This window comes from Patagioenas fasciata, chromosome 38 (assembly GCF_037038585.1).
Source record: "Patagioenas fasciata isolate bPatFas1 chromosome 38, bPatFas1.hap1, whole genome shotgun sequence".
NCBI lineage: Eukaryota > Metazoa > Chordata > Aves > Columbiformes > Columbidae > Patagioenas > Patagioenas fasciata.
In genome coordinates this window covers 1,673,434-1,696,224 of record NC_092557.1, presented here as the reverse complement: position 1 = coordinate 1,696,224, position 22,791 = coordinate 1,673,434, and the positions used below count along the sequence as shown (strand labels likewise).

The 22,791-nt window shown below is 61.6% G+C and overlaps 1 protein-coding gene across 8 annotated transcripts; it reads left to right on the top strand.

Annotated features, from left to right (window-relative positions):
• Positions 1-32: 32 nt before the first annotated feature.
• Positions 33-21,998, top strand: RNF31 (ring finger protein 31). 8 transcript variants are annotated; one of them, XM_071801422.1, is made up of 21 exons: positions 33-244; positions 626-795; positions 2,558-2,746; positions 4,485-4,640; positions 5,811-5,861; positions 7,489-7,540; positions 8,095-8,119; positions 8,235-8,334; positions 8,582-8,773; positions 9,730-9,978; positions 10,603-10,785; positions 11,922-12,137; positions 13,673-13,846; positions 14,685-14,783; positions 15,833-15,922; positions 17,092-17,206; positions 18,459-18,577; positions 19,503-19,616; positions 20,646-20,691; positions 20,902-20,998; positions 21,698-21,998. In XM_071801422.1, the coding sequence occupies exons 2-21, from the start codon at positions 628-630 to the stop codon at positions 21,915-21,917; spliced, it is 2,655 nt and encodes an 884-aa protein (XP_071657523.1). In that variant the 5' UTR covers positions 33-244; positions 626-627; the 3' UTR covers positions 21,918-21,998. The 8 variants fall into 8 exon arrangements, with proteins under 8 accessions (XP_071657523.1, XP_071657524.1, XP_071657519.1 ...); XM_071801418.1 differs by lacking the exon at positions 11,922-12,137 and having other exon boundaries at positions 88-244; XM_071801417.1 differs by lacking the exon at positions 18,459-18,577 and having other exon boundaries at positions 88-244.
• Positions 21,999-22,791: the final 793 nt, after the last annotated feature.

Below are 22,791 nucleotides of genomic sequence, written 5' to 3'. Positions count from 1 at the left end.
CCCCCCCCTCCTCACACCGCGCTCTGATTGGTTAGAAAGGGGGGAAGTAGGCGTGGCTTTGACGCCGCGCAGCGGCCATTGGCTGTGAGGGCTGCCCGCTCGTGGGCGTGGCCTCGGGGGCCCCGCCGCCATTTTAGCGCCGCGCTCGCTCCGCGTTGCGTATTTTTCGCCGTTTTTCGCCCTTTTCCACCCATTTTTCACCATTTTGCCTCATTTTTCACCCTTTTCCGACGCTTCCCCGCAGGTAGGACCCCAAAAAACCCCTAAAAACCCCTAAAAACCCCCCAAAAAAGCCGCGTTTCCCAAGGTGGGGGGGGGGGGAATTCCCCATTACCCCCTCCCCAAATCCCAACTTTTCACCCCATTTTCACCCGGGGGGCGCCTTTTCTGACAGAAATTTCCCTTAAAACGCTCGTTTTCACCTCAAAAAACCCCCACTTCCCGTCATAAAATGCTTATTTATCCCCAAAAACCCCGCGTTTCACCCCAATTTCCCCCTCGCCCCCGTTTTCCCGCCAAAACCCTTTCCCGCCCAAACCCCCCCCGCCGTCATTTTGAGGGCGGGAAACGCGGTTTTTTCGCCTTTTTTTGCCCGAATTAAGGGTTTTTCACCCCGTTTTCGCAGGGATGGCGGAGCTGGGGGCGCTGTGGGGCGCGCTATGGGGCGCGTTGGTGCGGGACCCCCAGGATCCGTCCCCCCCGGAGCTGCAGCCGCTGCTGTTGGTGCCCCGGCCCCCCAGGGACAAATGGAGGCTCCTGGATGTGGGCGAAATCCTGAGGGGAAACGTGCGAGTGGTGAGGAAAGGGGGTCGGGGACCCATAGGGACCATGGGGAGCCATAGGGAGCCATAGGGACCCATAGGGGCCCATAGGGACCCATAGGGACCATGGGGAGCCATAGGGACCCATAGGAACCCATAGGGACCATAGAGACCCATAGGGACCCATAGGGACCATAGAGACCCATAGGGCGCATAGGGACCCGTAGAGACTGTAGAGACCCATAGAGACCCATAGAGGTCAATGGGACCCATAGAGACCCATAGGGACTCATAGGGACCAATACAGGTCAATGGGACCCATAGCCCCCCATAGGGACCCATAGCCCCCCATAGAGACCCATAGGGACCATGGAGAGCCATAGGGACCCATAGGAACCCACAGCCCCCCATAGAGCCCCATAGGAACCCATAGAACCCATAGCCCCCCATTGAGCCCCATTACCCCCCATAGAGCCCATAGCCCCCCATAGAGCCCCATAGCCCCCCATAGAGCCCCATAGACACCCATAGAGCCCATAGCCCCCCATAGAGCCCCATAGCCCCCCATAGAGCCCATAGCCCCCCATAGAGCCCATAGCCCCCCATTGAGCCCCATAGCCCCCCATAGAGTCCCATAGACACCCATAGGAACCCATAGAACCCATAGCTCTTCATAGTCCCCTATAGAACCCATAGCCCCCCATAGAGCCCCATAGCCTCCACAGACACCCATAGGAACCCATAGAGCCCATAGCTCCCCATAGCCCCCCATAGAACCCATAGCCCCCCATAGAGCCCCATAGCCTCCACAGACACCCATAGGAACCCATAGAGCCCATAGCTCCCCATAGCCACCCATAGAACCCATAGCCCCCCATAGAGCCCCATAGCCCCCCATTGAGTCCCGTAGCCCCCCATAGAGCTCCATACACACCCATAGGAACCCATAGACCCCAATAGCACCCCATAGAGTCCCATAGACACCCTTAGAGCCCATAGCCCCCCATAGCCCCCCATAGAGCCCATAGCCCCCCATTGAGCCCTATAGCCCTCCATAGAGCCCCATAGACACCCATAGAAACCCATAGAACCCATAGCCCCCCATCGAACCCCATAGCCCCCCATCGAACCCCATAGCCCCCCATAGAGCCCCATACACACCCATAGAAACCCATAGAGCCCAATAGTGCCCCATAGAGTCCCATAGACACCCTTAGAGCCCATAGCCCCCCATAGAGCCCATAGCCCCCCATAGAGCCCATAGCCCCCCATTGAGCCCCATAGCCCCCCATAGAGTCCCATAGACACCCATAGGAACCCATAGAGCCCATAGCCCCCCATAGAGCCCATAGCCCCCCATAGACACCCATAGGAACCCATAGAGCCCATAGCTCCTCATAGCCCCCCATAGAACCCATAGAACCCATAGTCCCCCATAGAGCCCCATAGGCCCCCATAGAGCCCATAGCCCCCCATTGAGTCCCATAGCCCCGCATAGGGTCCCATAGCCCCCCATAGAGCCCCATAGACACCCATAGAAACCCATAGTGCCCATAGCCCCCCATAGAGCCCCATAGATACCCATAGATCCCCACAGAGCCCATAGCCCCCCATAGAGCCCCATAGACATCTATTGAGCCCCATAGAGCCCATAGCCCCCCATAGAGCCCCATAGACACCCATTGAGCCCCATAGAGCTTGTGGCTCCCCATAGAGCCCCATAGACACCCATATCGCTCCATAGCCCCCCATAGCCCCCCATAGGAAGGCATGGAACCCACCCCCGTGTCCCCCAGGCCCCGGGCGCGCCCCCCATTCCCCCGCTGGACGTGGGGGCTCCCCCGGGGGCGCTGGGCGCCCTGCGCACGGCGCTCAGCATCCTGGAGAAGTACGGGCGCAACCTCCTGCAGCCCCGGCCCCCCCGCCACTGGAGGCTGGTCCGCTTCGGGAACCCCGTCTTCCGGCGCACCGTGGGCGCCATGCAGGTGACCCCCAGATCCCGCCCCTTCACCCCAAAATCGGCCATTGACCCCATTGACCGCCATTGACCCCATTGACCCCATTGACCCCCATTGACCGCCATTGACCCCCATTGACCGCCATTGACCCCATTGACCGCCATTGACCCCCATTGACCGCCATTGACCCCGTTGACTGCCATTGACTTCCATTGACTTCCATTGACCCCATTGACCGCCATTGACTTCCATTGACCCCCACTGACTCCCATTGACTTCCATTGACTCCCATTGACCCCATTGACTGCCATTGACTGCCATTGACTCCCATTGACCCCATTGACCCCACTGACTCCCGTGGGTCTCTATGGGGCTTCGGGAACCCCGTCTTCCGGCGCACCGTGGGCGCCATGCAGGTGACCCCCACATCCCGCCCCTTCACCCCAAAATCGGCCATTGACCCCATTGACCCCATTGACCCCACTGACTCCCGTGGGTCTCTATGGGGCTTCGGGAACCCCGTCTTCCGGCGCACCGTGGACGCCATGCAGGTGACCCCCAGATCCCGCCCCTTCACCCCAAAATCGGCCATTGACCCCATTGACCCCATTGACTGCCATTGACCCCATTGACCGCCATTGGCCCCATTGGCTGCCATTGACCCCATTGACTGCCATTGACCCCATTGACCCCATTGACTGCCATTGACTGCCATTGACTGCCATTGCCTGCCATTGACTCCCATTGACCCCATTGACCCCCATTGACTTCCATTGACCGCCATTGACTGCCATTGCCTGCCATTGACTTCCATTGACTGCCATTGACCCCATTGACCCCATTGACCCCATTGACCCCATTGACCCCATTGACCGCCATTGACCGCCATTGACCGCCATTGACCGCCATTGACCGCCATTGACTGCCATTGACTGCCATTGACTGCCATTGACTGCCATTGACCCCCATTGACCCCATTGACTGCCATTGACCCCCATTGACCCCCATTGACCCCATTGACTCCCATTGACTCCCATTGACCCCATTGACCCCATTGACCCCATTGATCCCCATTGACTCCCATTGACTCCCATTGACCCCATTGACTCCCATTGATCCCCATTGACTCCCATTGAGTCCCACTGACTTCCATTGTTCCCCATTGACTCCCATTGCCCCCCATTGACCCCATTGATCCCCATTGACTCCCATTGACCCCATTGATCCCCATTGACCCCATTGACCCCCATTGAGCCCATTGATCCCCATTTACTCCCATTGACCCCATTGACTCCCATTGATCCCCATTGACTGCCATTGCCCCCCATTGACCCCATTGATCCCCATTGACTCCCATTGACCCCATTGACTCCCATTGACACCCATTGACTCCCATTGACTCCCATTGACTCCCATTGACTCCCATTGACCCCATTGACCCCATTGACTCCCATTGATCCCCATTGACCCCCATTGACTCCCATTGACCCCATTGACTCCCATTGACACCCATTGACTCCCATTGACTCCCATTGACTCCCATTGACTCCCATTGACCCCATTGACCCCATTGACTCCCATTGATCCCCATTGACCCCCATTGACTCCCATTGACTCCCATTGACCCCCATTGACCCCCATTGACTCCCATTGACTCCCATTGACTCCGATTGTTCCCCACTGACCCCCATTGACCCCCATTGCCCCCCACTGCCCCCAGTGCCCCCGTTCCCCCCTGACCCCCCGTGCGTCCCTGTCCCCGCAGGGGGGCCGGGCGGTGCTGAGGCTCCTGGGCTACACCCACGAGTCCCCCGAGGGCCTGGGCTTCCCCCCGGGCGCGGTGGCCCCGGACGTGCCGCGCGTGGCGGCCGTGACGGCCGAGCTGCTGCTGCTGCGCATGGAGATCGACCTGCTGCTGGCCGTGAGCGGGGGCGGGGCTGGGACCCCCGGGGTACACTGGGAGCCCCTGCACCCGCTGGGGTGGTCTGGGACACATTGGGCCCACTGGGATGGACTGGGACCCACTGGGGTAGACTGGGACCCATTGGACCCATTGGGGTAGACTGGGAGCCATTGGGATGGATTGGGACCCATTGGACCAACTGGGGTAGACTGGGACCCATTGGACCCATTGGGGTAGATTGGGACCCATTGGACCCATTGGGGTAGACTGGGACGCATTGGACCCGCTGGGATGGACTGGGACCCATTGGGATAGATTGGGACCCACTGGACCCGTTGGGGTAGACTGGGAGCCATTGGGATGGATTGGGACCCATTGGACCCACTGGGATAGACTGGGACCCACTGGGTTAGACTGGGACCCATTGGACCCACTGGGGTAGACTGGGACCCACTGGGGTAGACTGGGACCCACTGGGGTAGACTGGGACCCACTGGACCCACTGGGGTAGACTGAGACCCATTGGACCCATTGGGATAGACTGGGACCCACTGGGTAGACTGGGACCCACTGGACCCACTGGGGTAGACTGGGACCCACTGGACCCACTGGGTTAGACTGGGACCCACTGGACCCACTGGGAGGGCTGGGGGGCTGTGAAATTCGGGGGTTATGGGGACCCCAGGGAGGGTTTTAGGACCCTGGGGAGTCCGTGGGTGCCAATAGAGACCAATGGGGACCCATAGAGACCCATAGGGAGCCATAGGGACCCATAGGGACCCATAGAAACCCATAGGGACCAATGGGGGCCCATAGAGACCCATAGGGACTCATAGAAACCCATAGGGAGCCATGGGGACCCATAGGGACCCATAGGGACCCATAGAAACCCATAGGGACCAATGGGGACCCATAGAGACCCATAGGGACCCATAGAAACCCATAGGGAGCCATGGGGACCCATAGGGACCCATAGGGACCAATGGGGACCCATAGAGACCCATAGGGACCCATAGGGATGTATAGGGGGGGTGGGTTTTAGGACCCTGGGGGTTTTGGGGTGATGCTGGTTGTAGTGGGAGGGACTTGGGGGGCTCGCTGGGGGGTCCCTGGTCCTTACTGGTCCATACTGGTCCGTACTGGTCCATACTGGTCCATACTGGTCTGGGTTGGTTTTCTCCCATTCAGAACCAGCACCCGAACCCCCAGTTCTTCACCCAAATGCTGCTGGGGAGTGAGGTGAGAGGTGGGGGGCAATGGGGGGCAATGGGGTCAATGGGGGCAATGGGGGCAATGGGGGCAATGGGGGCAATGGGGGGCAATGGGGGCAATGGGGCAATGGGGGCAATGGGGGCAATGGGGGCAATGGGGGCAATGGGGCAATGGGGGCAATGGGGGGCAATGGGGGCAATGGGGCAATGGGGTCAATGGGGGCAATGGGGTCAACGGGGCAATGGGGGCAATGGGGCAATGGGGTCAATGGGGGCAATGGGGGCAATGGGGGCAATGGGGGCAATGGGGGGCAATGGGGCAATGGGGGCAATGGGGGGCAATGGGGGCAATGGGGCAATGGGGGCAATGGGGGGCAATGGGGTCAATGGGGGCAATGGGGGCAATGGGGGGCAATGGGGGCAATGGGGGGCAATGGGGTCAATGGGGGCAATGGGGGGCGATGGGGGTGAATGGGGGGCAATGGGGGGAATGGGGGGCAATGGGGTCAATGGGGATCAATGGGGGGCAATGGGGGCAATGGGGGTCAATGGGGGTCAATGGGGCAATGGGGGGCAATGGGGGCAATGGGGGCAATGGGGGGCAATGGGGACAATGGGGGCAATGGGGGCAATGGGGGGCAATGGGGCAATGGGGGGCAATGGGGCAATGGGGGCAATGGGGGGCAATGGGGACAATGGGGGCAATGGGGGCAATGGGGGGCAATGGGGCAATGGGGGGCAATGGGGGCAATGGGGGCAATGGGGGGTAATGGGGGTCAATGGGGATCAATGGGGGCAATGGGGTCAATGGGGTCAATGGGGGGCAATGGGGGGTAATGGGGGCAATGGGGATCAATGGGGGTCAATGGGGTCAATGGGGTCAATGGGGGGCAATGGGGGGCAATGGGGGGAATGGGGGCAGTGGGGGCAATGGGGGCAATGGGGGCAATGGGGCAATGGGGGCAATGGGGGCAATGGGGGCAATGGGGGCAATGGGGCAATGGGGGCAATGGGGGGCAATGGGGGCAATGGGGCAATGGGGGGAATGGGGGGCAGTGGGGGCAATGGGGGGCAATGGGGGCAATGGGGGGCAATGGGGATCAATGGGGGGCAATGGGGGCAATGGGAGTCAATAGGGGGCAGTGGGGGGCAATGGGGGCAGTGGGGGGCAATGGGGATCAATGAGGGGCAATGGGGGTCAATGGGGCAATGAGGGGCAATGGGGGCAATGGGGGGCAATGGGGTCAATGAGAGTCAATGGGGATCAATGGGGGCAATGGGGGTCAATGGGGCAATGAGGGGCAATGGGGGCAATGGGGGGCAATGGGGTCAATGAGAGTCAATGGGGATCAATGGGGGGCAATGGGGGGCAATGGGGGCAATGGGGGGCAATGGGGATCAATGGGGGGCAATGGGGTCAGTGGGGGCAATGGGGGGCAATGGGGGGCAATGGGATCAATGGGGGTCACTGGTCCATGCTGGTCCGTACTGGTCCATCCTGGTCCATACTGGTCTGTACTGGTCCATACTGGTCCATACTGGTCCATACTGGTCCATAGTGGTCCATACTGGTCCGTACTGGTCCATGCTGGTCCGTACTGGTCCGTACTGGTCCATACTGGTCCATGCTGGTCCATCCTGGCCTCTCCCCATAGGAGCCGCTGGCCCCCGATTCTCCCGCAGTGGCAGACGCCGAGGCCCCAAAACGTATGGGGACCTATGGGGGGCTCTATACGTTACGTGGAGCCTATAGGCTCTGGGGGGCTCTGGGGGGTCTCTATAGGGTTGGGGAACCCTATAGGGGTTCTATGGGGTCTCTATATGGTTTGGGAGCTCTATGGGGTCTCTATAGGGTTGGGGGGCTCTATAGGGGTTCTATGGGGTTTCCATATGATTGGGGGGCCCTATGGGGTCTCCATATGGTTGGGGGCTCTATGGGGTCTCTATATGGTTTGGGGGCTCTATGGAGTTCTATGGGGTCTCAGTATGGTTGGGGGTTCTATGGGGTCTCTCTATGGTTGGGGGGCTCTATAGGGGTTCTATGGGGTCTCTATAGGGTTGGGGGGTTCTATGGGGTCTCTCTATGGTTGGGGGGCTCTATAGGGGTTCTATGGGGTCTCTATAGGGTTGGGGGGTTCTGTGGGGTCTCTATATGGTTGGGGGGCTCTATGGGGTCTCTGTAAGTTTATGGTGCCCTATAGGGGCTGTGAGGAGTGCTATAGGGGTCCTATAGGTGCTGATGATCCCCTTTCCCCCCCCAGACGAGAGCCCCGCAGAGGACCCCGGGTAACGTATGCACCCCATACATCCCCCACGTGCCCCATGACGTCCCCTGTAGGCGGGGGGCGCTCTGGGCGCCTATGGGGCTGCTATAGGTGCTCTATAGGGCGTTCTCCTATAGCTGGGCCTGCGCGTCCTGCACCTTCCTGAACCAGGGGCCCAGCGTCCTCTGTGGTGTCTGCGAGCGCCCCCGCCTGGCCAGGAGGCCCCAGAGCCCCCCGGTGAGGACCCAGGAGTGCCCCGGGGACCCAGGAGTGCCCCAGGGACCCAGGAGTGCCCCAAGGGACCCAGGAGTTTGGGAGGGACCCAGGAGTGCCCCAGGGACCCAGGAGTGCCCCAAGGGAGCCAGGAGTGCCCCAAGGGACCCAGGAGTTTGGGAGGGACCCAGGAGTGCCCCAAGGGACCCGGGAGTGCCCCAAGGGACCCAGGCGTCCGGCTCCACATTGGTTCCTGTTGCTGCATCCCCAGGCCGCACCCAGCCCGGCCCCGCCCATCGAAGCCCCTCCCCCTGAAGCTCCTCCCACCAAGGCCCCGCCCAGCGCTGACTCCACCCCCTCGGACCCCGCCCTTTCAAGCCCCGCCCAGCGCGGCCCCGCCCGCGAACTCGAGCGGCAGCGACGGCTGCGGGAGGAGGGGAGGAGGGTGGTGGAGATTGTGAGGGTGAGGGGGGGTGGGGATGGGGGATGGGGGGCAATGGGGGGCAATGGGGGAATGGGGGCAATGGGGGCAATGGGGGGAATGGGGGGCAATGGGGGCAATGGGGGGCAATGGGGGGCAATGGGGATCAATGGGGGCAATGGGGGCAATGGGGGGCAATGGGGGTGAATGGGGGGTAATGGGGGGCAATGGGGATCAATGGGGGCAATGGGGATCAATGGGGTCAATGGGGGGCAATGGGGTCAATGGGGGGCAATGGGGTCAATGGGGATCAATGGGGCGATGGGGGGCAATGGGGGGCGATGGGGGCAATGGGGATCAATGGGAGTCAATGGGGGGCAATGGGGGGCAATGGGGGTCAATGGGGTAATTGGGGCAATGGGGGCAATGGGGGGCAATGGGGATCAATGGGGGCAATGGGGGGCAATGGGGATCAATGGGGGGCAATGGGGATCAATGGGGGCAATGGGGGCAATGGGGGCAATGGGGGCAATGGGGGCAATGGGGGCAATGGGGGCAATGGGGGGCAATGGGGGCAATGGGGGCAATGGGGGCAATGGGATCAATGGGGGGCAATGGGGATCAATGGGGGCAATGGGGCAATGGGGCAATGGGGATCAATGGGGGGCAATGGGGATCAATGGGGGCAATGGGGGCAATGGGGGCAATGGGGGTGAATGGGGGGTAATGGGGGGCAATGGGGATCAATGGGGGCAATGGGGATCAATGGGGTCAATGGGGGGCAATGGGGGCAATGGGGGGCAATGGGGTCAATGGGGATCAATGGGGCGATGGGGGGCAATGGGGGGCGATGGGGGCAATGGGGATCAATGGGAGTCAATGGGGTCAATGGGGGTCAATGGGGGCAATGGGGGCAATGGGCTCCGTACTGGTCCGTACTGGTCCGTGCTGGTCCATACTGGTCCGTACTGGTCCGCGCTGCTCTGTTCCGGTTCCAGGAAGCCGAGGCGCAGGGCGTGGCCCCGGAAGCCGTGGTGGGCGTGGCCTGGGCGCTGGGCGGCCCGGTGGGCGTGGCCGTGGGCGTGGCCAAGGCCGCCCTGGGCGAGGCCCTGGCGGCGCTGGCGGGGGCGGGGCAGGGGGCGGGGCTGGGGCCGCTGTCCATCCGGGAGGCGGGGCTGGCCTGGGGCCACGCCCACGGCCACGCCCAGCGGGCCCTGCAGGCGGCCATTGGACGGCGGAGGCGGCAGGTGGGCGGGGCTGGAGGGGGCGGGGCCCCGGGGAGGGTTTGAGGACCCTGGGGGGACCCATAGGGACCCATGGGGACCCATAGAGGCCCATAGGAACCCATGGGGACCTATAGAGGCCCATAGGGACCATAGAGACCCATAGGGACCCATAGAGACCATACAGGCCCATAGGGACTCATGGGGACCCATAGGGAGCCATAGAGCCCCATAGGGGCCCATAGAGACCCATAGGGGCCATAGAGACCCATAGAGAGCTATGGGGGACCCATAGAGGCCCATAGGGACCATAGAGACCCATAGGGACCATAGAGACCCATGGGGACCCATAGAGACCCATAGGGACTTATGGGGACTCATAGAGAGCCATAGAGACCTATAGGCACTCATGGGGGCCCAGAGACCCATAGAGACCCATAGAGAGTCATGGGGACCCATAGAGAGTCATAGGAACCCATAGGGACCCATAGAACCCATAGGGAGGGAGGGTTTTAGGACCCTGGGGGATCTGTAGGTCCCAATAGAGACCAATGGGGCCCCATAGAGACCCATAGGGACCCATAGAGCCCCATAGAGAGGGCGGGTTCAGGTCCATACTGGTCCATACTGGTCCGTACTGGTTCCCAGCTCCAGGCCCTGGCCGCTCTGGGGTTCCCGGAAGTGGGCGTGGCCGGCCCCGCCCTCCTGCAGAACGGGGGGAACCTGTGGGGGGCGCTGCGGGACCTGCAGCGGCAGAAGCTCCGCCCCCTGCTGCTGGGCCAATGGGAGAGCACGGAGCCCCACATCGACTTCCAGGGGCCCGACCCACAGGTACGGGGGGGACGGGGGCAATGGGGTCAATGGGGGGAATGGGGGCAATGGGGCAATGGGGGTCAATGGGGGCAATGGGGCAATGGGGGGAATGGGGGCAATGGGGGGCAATGGGGGCAATGGGCAATGGGGGCAATGGGGGGCAATGGGGGCAATGGGGATCAATGGGGACATGGGGGCAATGGGGGCAATGGGGGCAATGGGGGCAATGGGGACATGGGGGCAATGGGGGCAATGGGGGCAATGGGGCAATGGGGGGAATGGGGGCAATGGGGCAATGGGGGGAATTGGGGTCAATGGGGGTCAATGGGAGTCAGTGGGGGTCAATGGGGATCAGTGGGGTCAATGGGAGTCAATGGGGATCAATGGGGGGCAATGGGGGTCAATGGGCATCAATGGGGATCAATGGTGTCAATGGGGGTCATTGGGACTCAATGGGGATCAATGGGATCAATGGAGTCAATGGGGGTCAATGGGGTCAGTGGGGGTTAATGGGGTCAATGGGGATCAATGGGGGTCAATGGGGGTCAATGGGGGTCAATGGGAGTCGATGGGGATCAATGGGGGGCAATGGGGGTCAATGGGCATCAATGGGGATCAATGGCGTCAATGGGGTCAATGGGGGTCAATGGGGTCAATGGGGATCAATGGGGGTTTGTATCAATCTTTGGTGGTCCATACTGGTCCATACTGGTCCATACTGGTCTATACCGGTTCCCACCTCCTGAACTTGGGGGGGTTGTTCCCCCCCTCTCCCAAGTCTCTATGGCCCCATCCTGGGCTCCATTGTCCCATACCCACCCATACTGGTTCCTATGGATCCATACTGGTCCGTACTGGTCCGTACTGGTCCGTGCTGGTCCGTGCTGGTCCGTACTGGTCCGTACTGGTCCGTACTGGTCCGTGCTGGTCCATACTGGTCCGTACTGGTCCGTACTGGTCCGTACTGGTCCGTACTGGTCCATACTGGTCCATACTGGTCCGTACTGGTCCGTACTGGTCCGTGCTGGCCCATACTGGTCCGTACTGGTCCATAGTGGTCCATACTGGTCCGTACTGGTCCATACTGGTCCGTGCTGGCCCATACTGGTCCGTACTGGTCCGTACTGGTCCGTACTGGTCCGTGCTGGCCCCAGGTGCCCATCCGGCGCTGCCTGGCGTTCCTGGGGCTGCGCAGCTGGGGCCGCGCGCAGCTCCTGGTGACGCTGGCGCGGGAGCTGGGGGCGCTGGGGGAGCCCCCGGAGCTGCGGGAGCTGCTGGAGGCCGTGGGGGGCTGCACCGACCCCCGGGCGCTGCGGAGGCGCCTGCGCTGCCGCTGCCGCCTCTGCGGGTGGGACATGGCGCGGAAACAGGTCAGGAGGGGCATGGGGGGCAATGGAAGTCAATGGGGGTCAATGGGGGGCAATGGGAGTCAATGGGGGTCAATGGGGGGCAATGGGGGTCAATGGGGGTCAATGGGGGGCAATGGGGGTCAATGGGGTCAATGGAAGTCAATGGGGATCAATGGAAGTCAATGGAGGTCAATGGGGTCAATGGAAGTCAATGGGGGTCAATGGGGGGCAATGGGAGTCAATGGGGTCAATGGAAGTCAATGGGGGTCAATGGGAGTCAGTGGGGTCAATGGGGGGCAATGGGGTCAATGGGGTCAATGGGGGTCAATGGGGGTCAATGGAAGTCAATGGGGGTCAATGGGAGTCAATGGGGTCAATGGGAGTCAATGGGGGGCAATGGGGTCAATGGGGTCAATGGGGGTCAATGGAAGTCAATGGGGGGCAATGGGGTCAATGGGGTCAATGGGGGTCAATGGGGGTCAATGGAAGTCAATGGGGGGCAATGGAAGTCGATGGGGTCAATGGGGATCAATGGGGTCAATGGGGTCAGTGGGGGGCAATGGGGGTCAATGGGAGTCAATGGGAGTCAATGGGAGTCAATGGGAGTCAATGGAGTCAATGGGGTCAATGGGAGTCAATGGGGGGCAATGGGGTCAATGGGGGTCAATGGGGGTCAATGGAAGTCAATGGGGGGCAATGGAAGTCAATGGGGTCAATGGGAGTCAATGGGGGTCAATGGGGTCAATGGGGTCAGTGGGGGGCAATGAAGTCAATGGGGTCAATGGGAGTCAATGGGGGGCAATGGGAGTCAATGAAGTCAATGGGAGTCAATGGGGATCAATGGGGGGCAATGGGGGTCAATGGGAGTAAATGGGAGTAAATAGGGGTCAATGGGAGTCAATGGGGGCAATGGGGGTCAATGGGGGACATGGGGACAGTGGGGGTCAATGGGGGTCAGTGGGGGTCAATGGGAGTCAATGGGGGTCAATGGGGGGCAATGGGGGTCAATGGGGTCAATGGAAGTCAATGGGGATCAATGGGGTCAATGGAAGTCAATGGAAGTCAATGGGGTCAATGGGAGTCAATGGGGTCAATGGGGGGCAATGGGGGACATGGGGACAGTGGGGGTCAGTGGGGTCAATGGGGGTCAGTGGGGGTCAATGGAAGTCAATGGGGTTCAATGGGGGTCAATGGGGATCAATGGGAGTCAATGGGGGGCAATGGGGGTCAATGGAAGCCAATGGGGGTCAATGGAAGTCAGTGGGGATCAATGGGGGGCAATGGGGGCCAAGGGGGGTCAATGAGAGTCAATGAGAGTCAATGGGGGTCAGTGGGGATCAGTGGTGATCAATGGGGGCAATGGGAGTCAATGGGGGGCAATGGGGTCAATGGGGTCAATGGGGGTCAATGGGGGTCAATGGAGTCAATGGGGGTCAATGGAAGTCAATGGGGGTCAATGGGAGCCAGTGGGGGTCAGTGGGGATCAATGGGGGTCCATGGGGTCAGTGGCGTCACTGGGGTCCGTGCCCCTTGCCCTTTGCCCTTTGCCCGCGCAGGCGCAGTGGCTGACGGGCTGCGAGTGCCCCCTGTGCCCCGATTGCTTCCGGGGTCACTTCCAGGTGGGGGTGAAGGAGAAGGGGGTGCAGGACCTGGTGTGCCCGGCCTGCGGGAAGCCCGACCTGGCCGACGAGGGCGCCCGCACCTGCTACTTCTCAACCCTGGACACGCAGGTACGGGGGGGTCGGGGGGTCCCCGGGGGTCTGGGGGGGGCACCGCTGAAATTTGGGGCGAATCGGGGCGATTTTGGCCGAGTTACGGGGTCGTTTGGGGGGTCCCGTGGCTCCAGGACTTGCTGAGTTTGCCTTATGGGAAGCTGAATATTTTTGGTAAAATGACCCAAAACCACCACTTTTCACCCCATGTACAGGGGGGTCAGGGGGTCCCCGAGGGTCTGGGGGGGGCACCGCTGAAATTTGGGGCGAATCGGGGCGATTTTGGCCAAGTTACGGGGTCATTTGGGGGGTCCCGTGGCTCCAGGACTTGCTGAGTTCACCTTATGGGAAGCTGAACATTTTTGGTAAAATGACCCAGAACTGTTGGTTATTGCCCCAAGTACAGGGGGGTCAGGGGGCCCCTGGGGGTCTGGGGGGGCCACCTCTGAAATTTGGGGCGAATCGGGGCGATTTTGGCCAAGTTACGGGGTCATTTGGGGGGTCCCGTGGCTGCAGGGCTTGCTGAGTTTGCCTTACGGGAAACTGAACATTTTTGGTAAAATGACCCAAAATTGCCGCTTTTCGCCCCATGTACAGGGGGGTCAGGGGGTCCCTGGGGGTCTGGGGGGGGCACCTCTGAAATTTGGGGTGAATTCATGGGATTTTGGGTGAGTTATGGGGCAATTTGGGCACCTTATGGGGTTCTGGGGAGGGGAGGATGTGGTTTTTAGCCCCAAAAGCCCCAAATCTGTGGGGTTTTGCCCCACGTACATGGGGGTCAGGGGGTTCTTGGGGGTCCTGGGAAGGGCCCTATGGGGTTTGGGGGACCCCCTGCCCCACATATTCTGCCCCACAGCTGCGCCAAGTGCTGGACCCCCCCACATATCAGCTGTTCTGCCAGAAGCTGACGGAGCTGGAGCTGCAGAAGGACCCGCAGTTCCTTTGGTGCACCAAGGTGGCTATGGGGCGGGCTATGGGGCACTTGGGGGGCGCTATGGGGCACTTGGGGGGCGCTATGGGGCACTTGGGGGGCGCTATGGGGCGGTTGGGGGGCACTGTGGGTTTGTATGGATCGCTTATGGGTCACAATGGGGCACTTGGGGGGCGCTGTGGGGGGCTTATGGGGCGCTATGGCGCACATATAGGTCACTTGGGGGTCACTATGGGGCACTTGGGGGACACTTGGGGCTCACTATGGGGCACTATGGGTCACTTGGGGGTTTCTGTGGGGCACTATGGGGCACTTGGGGCTCACTATGGGGCACTTATGGGGCACTTGGGGGGCACTGTGGGGCGCTTATGGGGCACTTGGGGGTCTCTATGGGTCACTATGAGGCACTTGGGGGTCACTATGGGTCACTTGGGGGTCTCTATGGGGCGCTTATGGGTCACGTGGGGGTCTCTATGGGTCACTATGAGGCACTTGGGGGTCACTGTGGGGGGCTTATGGGTCACTATGGGTCACTTGGGGGTCACTATGGGTCACTTGGGGGTCACTCTGGGGCACTTGTGGGTCACTTGGGGGTCCCTATGGGGCACTTATGGGTCACTTGTGGGTCGCTATGGGTCACTTGTGGGTGTCTATGGGTCACTTGTGGGTCTCTATGGGGCACTTACGGGTCACTTGGGGGTCTGTATGGGTCACTTGGGGGTTGCTATGGGTCACTTGTGGGTCGCTATGGGGCACTTAGGGGTCACTTGGGGGTCTCTATGGGTCTCTTGTGGGTCGCTATGGGTCACTTGTGGGTCTCTATGGGTCACTTATGGGTCACTTGGGGGTCTCTATGGGTCACTTATGGGTCACTTGGGGGTCTCTATGGGTCACTTGGGGGTCTCTATGGGTCACTTATGGGTCACCTGTGGGTCTCTATGGGTCACTCGTGGTCTCTATGGGTCACCTGTGGGTCTCTATGGGCCGCTGTGGGTCTGTGTCTCTGGGTGCCGTCCATGGGGCGGCGTGCGGGCCGCTATGGGGCAGCCCCACATGTGCCCGTGCCCCCCAAGTGCTCGTTCGGGTTCATCTTCGAGGGCGCCGTGGGGCCGGCCCAGTGTCCCCAGTGCCTGCAGCGCCTCTGCCCCCGCTGCCAGCGAGAGGTGGGGGGCAGCTGGGGGGCAGGGGTGGGGGGCAGCTGTGGGGCGGGGGGTGTGGGGTGGGGTAGTGGGGTGGGTGTGGGGCAGGGGGTGTGGGGTGGGGGTGGGGTGGGGGTGGGGGTGGGGTGGGGGGTGGGGGTGTGGGGCTGGGATGGGGGTGTGGGGCAGGTGTGGGTCCCATTGCCCCATTGCCCCCCATTGCCCCCCATTGATCCCCATTGATCCCCATTGCCCCCCATTGCCCCCCATTGCCCCCCATTGACTCCCATTGCCCCCCATTGCCCCCCATTGCCCCCCATTGATCCCCATTGATCCCCATTCCCCCCATTGCCCCCATTGACCCCCATTGACCCCCATTGCCCCCATTGCCCCCATTGCCCCCATTGCCCCCCAAGTCCCCATTGCCCCCCATTGCCCCCATTGTCCCCCATTGCCCCCCATTGCCCCCCAAGTCCCCATTGCCCCCCATTGCCCCCATTGTCCCCCATTGCCCCCCATTGCCCCCCAAGTCCCCATTGCCCCCCATTGACCCCATTGATCCCCATTGCCCCCCATTGACCCCCATTGCCCCCCATTGCCCCCATTGCCCCCATTGCCCCCCATTGCCCCCATTGCCCCCATTGCCCCCATTGCCCCCATTGCCCCCCAAGTCCCCATTGCCCCCCATTGCCCCCATTGTCCCCCATTGCCCCCCATTGCCCCCCAAGTCCCCATTGCCCCCCATTGACCCCATTGCCCCCCATTGCCCCCCATTGATCCCCATTGCCCCCCATTGCCCCCATTGCCCCCCATTGACCCCCATTGCCCCCCATTGCCCCCATTGCCCCCCATTGCCCCCCATTGATCCCCATTGCCCCCATTGCCCCCCATTGCCCCCATTGATCCCCATTCAAGATCATTGGTCTCTATGGGTCCCTATGGGTCTCTATGGTCCCTATGGGTCCTTATGGGTCACCATGGGTCTCTATGGGTCCTTATGTGTCACCATGGGTCTCTATGGGTCTCTATGGTCCCTATGGGTCTCTATGGGTCCCCATGGGTCCCTATGGGTCCCTATGGGTCCCTATGGGTTTCTGTGGGTCTCTATGGGTCCCTATGGGTCTCTGTGGGTCCCTCCATCTCCGCCCCGCCCCTCACCCATCTCCCCCCCACTTATGGGGCTGCCCCCCAAGTGGCTCCCCCAGCACGACTCCATGTCCTGCGCCGACTTCGGGCTTTGGCTGCGCAGCCGCGACCCCCAAGCGGGCGCCGTGGGGCTGGAGGCCTTCCTGCGCGACCACGGCGTCGGTGGGTGCTGCCCCACGGCTGCCCCATAGCGCGCGTCTGTGGGGTCTGTGGGGCTGCGGTGGGGTCTATGGGGCTGGGGTTGGGTCTGTGGGGCTGGGGTTGGGTCTGTGGGGCTGGGGTTGGGTCTATGGGTCCTGCCCCACAGCTCTGCCCCATAGCAGGTCCCTATTGCATCTATGGGGCTGGGGTCACATCTATGGGGCTGGGGTGGGGTCTATGGGTGCTGCCCCACAGCTCTGCCCCATAGCGGGTGTCTGTTGTATCTATGGGGCTGGGGTGGGGTCTGTGGGGCTGGGGTGGGGTCTGTGGGGCTGGGGTTGGGTCTATGGGGCTGGGGTCACATCTATGGGGCTGGGGTTGGGTCTATGGGTCCTGCCCCACAGCTCTGCCCCGTAGCGCGTCCCTGTTGTATCTATGGGGCTGGGGTTGGGTCTATGGGTCCTGCCCCACAGCTCTGCCCCATAGCGGGTCCCTATTACACTGGTGGGGGCTGTGGGGCCACCTATGGGTCTGGGGCTGGATCTATGGGTCTGGGGTCGAATCTATGGGTCCAGCCCCACACATTGACCCCCGCCCCACACCTCTGCCCCATAGCACATCCATATCACATCTATGGGTCTGGGATCACCCCTATGGGTCCGGGGTCACCCCTATGGGTCTGGGGTTGTATCTATGGGTCCTGCCCCACACCTCTGCCCCATAGCGTGCCCCACAGGTTGGATTTGTTCTCTAGGTCTGGGGTCGCATCTATGGGTCCAGGGTCACCCCTATGGGTCCGGGGTCACATCTATGGGTCCAGCCCCACACATTGACCCCCGCCCCACACCTCTGCCCCACAGCATGTCCATATCACATTATGGGGTCTGTGGCTCCATCTATGGGTCTGTGCTCACATCTATGGGTCTGGGGCTGGATCTATGGGTCTGGGGTTAAATCTATGGGTCTGAGATTGAATCTATGGGTCCCAGCCCCACACATTGACCACCGCCCCCCATCATGTCCATAGCACATTATGAGCTCTGTTGCTTCCCCTATGGGGCTGGGGTTGGGTCTGTGGGTCTGGGATCACATCTATGGGTCCAGCCCCACACCTTGACCCCCGCCCCACACCTCTGCCCCACAGCGCGTCCCTATTACACTGGTGGGGGCTGTGGGGCCACCTATGGGTCTGGGGCTGGATCTATGGGTCTGGGGTCGAATCTATGGGTCCAGCCCCACACCTTGACCCCCGCCCCACACCTCTGCCCCACAGCGTGCCCGGCGTGTGGGGCGCAGTTTGCGCTGGCCCGGGGGGGCTGTCTGCACCTGCAGTGCTCGCGCTGCCGCCACCACTTCTGCAGCTGCTGCGGGGCCACCTTCCACCCCCGACATGTGGGGCGGGATCTGGGGGGCTGGGGCTGTGGGGCGGGAGGGGGCCGCATGGGTTTCGTGGGGCTCTATGGGGTTCTATGGGTTTTATGGGGCTCTATGGGGGTCTGTGGGTCTCTATGGGTGTCTATGGGGCTCTATGAGGTTCCACCCCCGACATGTGGGGCAGGATCTGTGGGGCTGGGGCTATGGGGCGGGAGGGGGCGGGATGGGTTTCATGGGGCTCTATGGGGTTCTATGGGTTTTATGGGGGTCTATGGGGGTCTATGGGTCTCTATGAGGTTCCACCCCCAACATGTGGGGCAGGATCTGTGGGGCTGGGGCTATGGGGCGGGATGGGTTTCATGGGGTTCTATGGGCTCTATGGGACTCTATGGGGTTCTATGGGTCTCTATGGGTGTATGGGGTTCCATGGGGGTCTATTGGGGTCTATGGGTCCCTATGGGTCTCTGTGGGTCTATGGGGTTTTATGGGGGTCTGTTGGGGTCTGTGGGTCTCTGTGGGTCCCTATGGGTCCCTGTGGGTCTCTGTGGGTCTCTATGGGTCTATGGGTCCCTATGGGTCTCTATGGGTCTATGGGGTTCTATGGGGTTCTATGGGGGTCTGTTGGGGTCTCTGGGTCTCTATGGGTCCCTGTGGGTCTCTATGGGTCTATGGGGGTCTGTGGGTCTCTATGAGGTTACACCCCCGACATGTGGGGCGGGATCTATGGGGCTGGGGCTATGGGGTGGGATGGGTTTCATGGAGTTCTATGGGCTCTATGGGACTCTATGGGGCTCTGTGGGGCTCTATGGGGGTCTATGGGTCTATGGGGGTCTATTGGGGTCTATGGGTCTCTGTGGGTCCCTATGGGTCTCTATGGGGTTCTATGGGGGTCTGTGGGTCCCTATGGGTCTCTATGGGTCCCAATGTGTCCCCCCGTCCCCAGCGCTGCCCCGGCCGGCGCTGCCCCCTGGGGGGGTCCCTGCACGCCCACCACCCCCGCCACTGCCTCTTCTTCCTGCGCGACTGGGAGCGCCCGCGCCTGCAGCGCCTCCTGCAGGTGGGGGGGGCGCTTATGGGGCGCTGTGGGGCGCTATGGGGCGCCATGGGTCAGTTATGGGTCCGTAGGGGTCACTTATGGGGGGGCACTGGGGGGCACTTGGGGAGCACTGGGGGACACTTGGGGGTCTCTATGGGTCACTATGGGGCACTTATGGGGCACTATGGGGCACTATGGGTCAGTTATGGGGCGCTATGGGTCCGTAGGGGTCACTTATGGGGGGTCACTGGGGGGCACTTGGGGAGCGCTGGGGGACACTTGGGGGTCTCTATGGGTTACTATGGGTCTCTATGGGTCACTATGGGGCACTATGGGTCAGTTATGGGGCACTATGGGTCTCCATGGGTCCCTATGGGGTCTCTATTGGGCTCTATGGGGACGCTGGGGGGTCGCTCAGGGGGCACTTGGGGGGCACTGGGGGGCACTTATGGGTCTCTATGGGTCTCTATGGGTCACTATGGGGCACTTATGGGTCGCTATGGGGCGCTATGGGTCCATAGGGGTCACTTATGGGGGGTCACTGGGGGGTGCTGGGGGGCACTTGGAGGTGTCTATGGGGCACTTATGGGTCATTATGGGTCTCTATGAGTCAGTTATGGGTCACTATGGGGCCCTATGGGGTCTCTATTGGGCTCTATGGGGACGCTGGGGGGTCGCTCAGGGAGCAGCTGGGGGTCTCTATGGGGCACTTACGGGGCACTTGGTGTCTGTGGGTCGCTATGGGTCTCTATGGGTCAGTTATGGGTCTCAATGGGTCCATAGGGGTCACTTATGGGGGGTCTGTGGGGCACTTATGGGGCCCTTGGGGGGCGCTGGGGGGCACTTATGGGTCACTATGGGTCTCTATGGGTCAGTTATGGGTCGCTATGGGGCACTATGGGGTCCCTATGGGTCCATAAGGGTCACTTATGGGGGGCCTGTGGGGCACTTATGGGTCACTTGGGGGTCCCTATGGGTCCCTATGGGTCTCTATGGGTCCCTATGGGTCTCTATGGGTCGCTATGGGGCAGCCGCTCTCTCTCCCCACAGATGGGGGGCGTCCCCTTCACCACGGAGGCACCACCCGGATCCTCAGGTGAGACCCACAAGTGTGGGGCAGGAGGGGGGGTGGGCCTGTCCATCTATGGGGCTGCCCCACACATCCTATGGGGCTGCCCCATGGATCTATGGGGCTGACCTATGGATCTAAGGGGCTGACCCACACATCCTATGGGTCTGCCTCATGGATCTATGGGGCTGACCCACGCGTTCTATGGGTCCGCCCCACACATTCCGTGGGGCGCAGGGCGCTGCGAGGTGATGGAGCAGAAGGAGACGGGGGAGGGGCTGCAGGACGCCCCCTGCGGCCGCGATGTGGGGCAGGGCCAGGCCGGGATGTGCGGGTGAGGGCGCTGGGGGGCGCTATGGGGGTCTGTGGGTCCCTATGGGGCTCTATGGGGCGCTATGGGGGTCTGTGGGTCCCTATGGGGCTCTATGGGGCGCTATGGGTCCTATGGGGCTCTATGGGGCGCTATGGGGCCTATGGGGGTCTATGGGTTTCTATGGGGGTCTATGGGTCCTTGTGGGGGTCTATGGGTCTCTATGGGGCGCTATGGGGTCTCTGGGTCCCTATGGGGCGCTATGGGTCCTATGGGGGTCTATGGGTCTCTATGGGTCCTATGGGGCGCTATGGGGGTCTGTGGGTCTCTATGGGGCGCTATGGGGCCTATGGGGGTCTATGGGTTTCTATGGGGGTCTATGGGTCTCTATGGGTCCCTATGGGAGTCTATGGGTCCCCATTGGTGTCTATGGGTCCCTATGGGTCTCTGTGGGTCTCTATGGGGGTCTATGGGTCCCTGTGGGGGTCTATGGGTCTCTGTGGGTCTCTGTGGGTCTCTGTGGGGCACTGTGGGTCCCTATGGGTCTCTATGGGTCCTATGGGTCCCTATGGGGGTCTATGGGTCTCTATGGGTCCCCATTGGTCTCTATGGGTCTCTATGGGTCCCCGTTGGTCTCTATGGGTCTCTATGGGTCCCCATCGGTCTCTCTGGTCTCTGTGGTCTCTCTGGTCCCTGAGTCCTCCACCGTCTCTATGGTCGCAGCCCCCACTACACCGAATACCTCGTGGGCCTCATCCGGTCCCGCTCCCTGGACCCCGCCCCCTTGTACACGTGGCCGGAAGTGCTGGCGGCCGCCGAGCGCCACCTCCCGGGGGGGCGCCCCCCGCAGGGGCCTGAAGAGAGCGACGCTCAATACGGGCAGCGCCTCAGGCACCTCCTGGAGAGCGAGGACCCCATCAAGCCCCGCCCCGAGGCCCCCTAAGCGCGCTCTGATTGGCCACAGCGGCCTCGCAACGCGCGCCCCACCCACCCCCCGCATTCAATAAAGCTCCGCGCCAACCGCTCCGCGTTCTGATTGGCCGCGCGCGCCTCGCCTCTACCTAGCAACGCCTTCCCATTGGGCGCCGCTCGCTGCGGGGGGGGGGCGCCCCGCGCTCTGATTGGCGGCGCCTTCCCGCGGCGGCGCGCTGCGCGGTGATTGGTTGCGCCTCGGGGAGGGGGCGGGGGGTTGCTGTGGGGAGCCGCGCTCTGATTGGCTGCGCGCCCCCGGGGGGGCGTGGCGGCCGAGGTGATAAAAGGGGCGGGAAAGGCGGGAAGGCGCAGTCGAGCGGCGGCGGCGGCGGCAGCGGGGGCGTCCGGGTCGCTTTGATCAGCGATTAATCAGCGATTAATTAATCAATCGCCTTAATTAGCGGCTCGGCCACCTCGGGACAAGCGGCGCTTGAGGCTCCTTCATTAATTAAGGCGGTTTGGCGGCGTTAATTGGGGTTAATTAGCGCTTAATTACGGAGCCGCTGCCCGGCGGCGCCTTTGGCTCCGTTCACCCCCCTTTTAAACCTTAAAATCCTCATTTAAACCCCTTTTAATCACTAATTAGCGCCTTCCCGCCCCGGGGTTGATTAATTACAGCCTAATTAGAGCCTTAATTAGTTCATTAATTAATAGATTAATCAATAGTTTAAAGGTTTAAAGCGGAGGGGGGGGGGGGGGGGAAGCGGCGAAAGCCCCGAAGTTGCGCTTTTTTACCCTTTTTAAGTGAATTTGTGGCTTTAAATGCTTTTTATTATAGTTAATTAGCGGTGTTTTGATTAATTAGGGTGGCTCTGGTTAATTAGTTGCGGGGTTAATTGGTTTAA

What these genes read in the sequence shown, in the direction of transcription:
- RNF31 (XM_071801422.1), top strand. Translation starts at nt 628, where the DNA reads ATGGCGGAGCTGGGGGCGCTGTGGGGCGCGCTATGGGGCGCGTTGGTG. An exon ending in AGCCCCGCAGAGGACCCCGG is followed by an intron (nt 8,120 to 8,234) that starts GTAACGTATGCA and finishes GTTCTCCTATAG; the next exon opens with CTGGGCCTGCGCGTCCTGCA. An exon ending in CCACCTTCCACCCCCGACAT is followed by an intron (nt 18,578 to 19,502) that starts GTGGGGCGGGAT and finishes CCCCGTCCCCAG; the next exon opens with CGCTGCCCCGGCCGGCGCTG.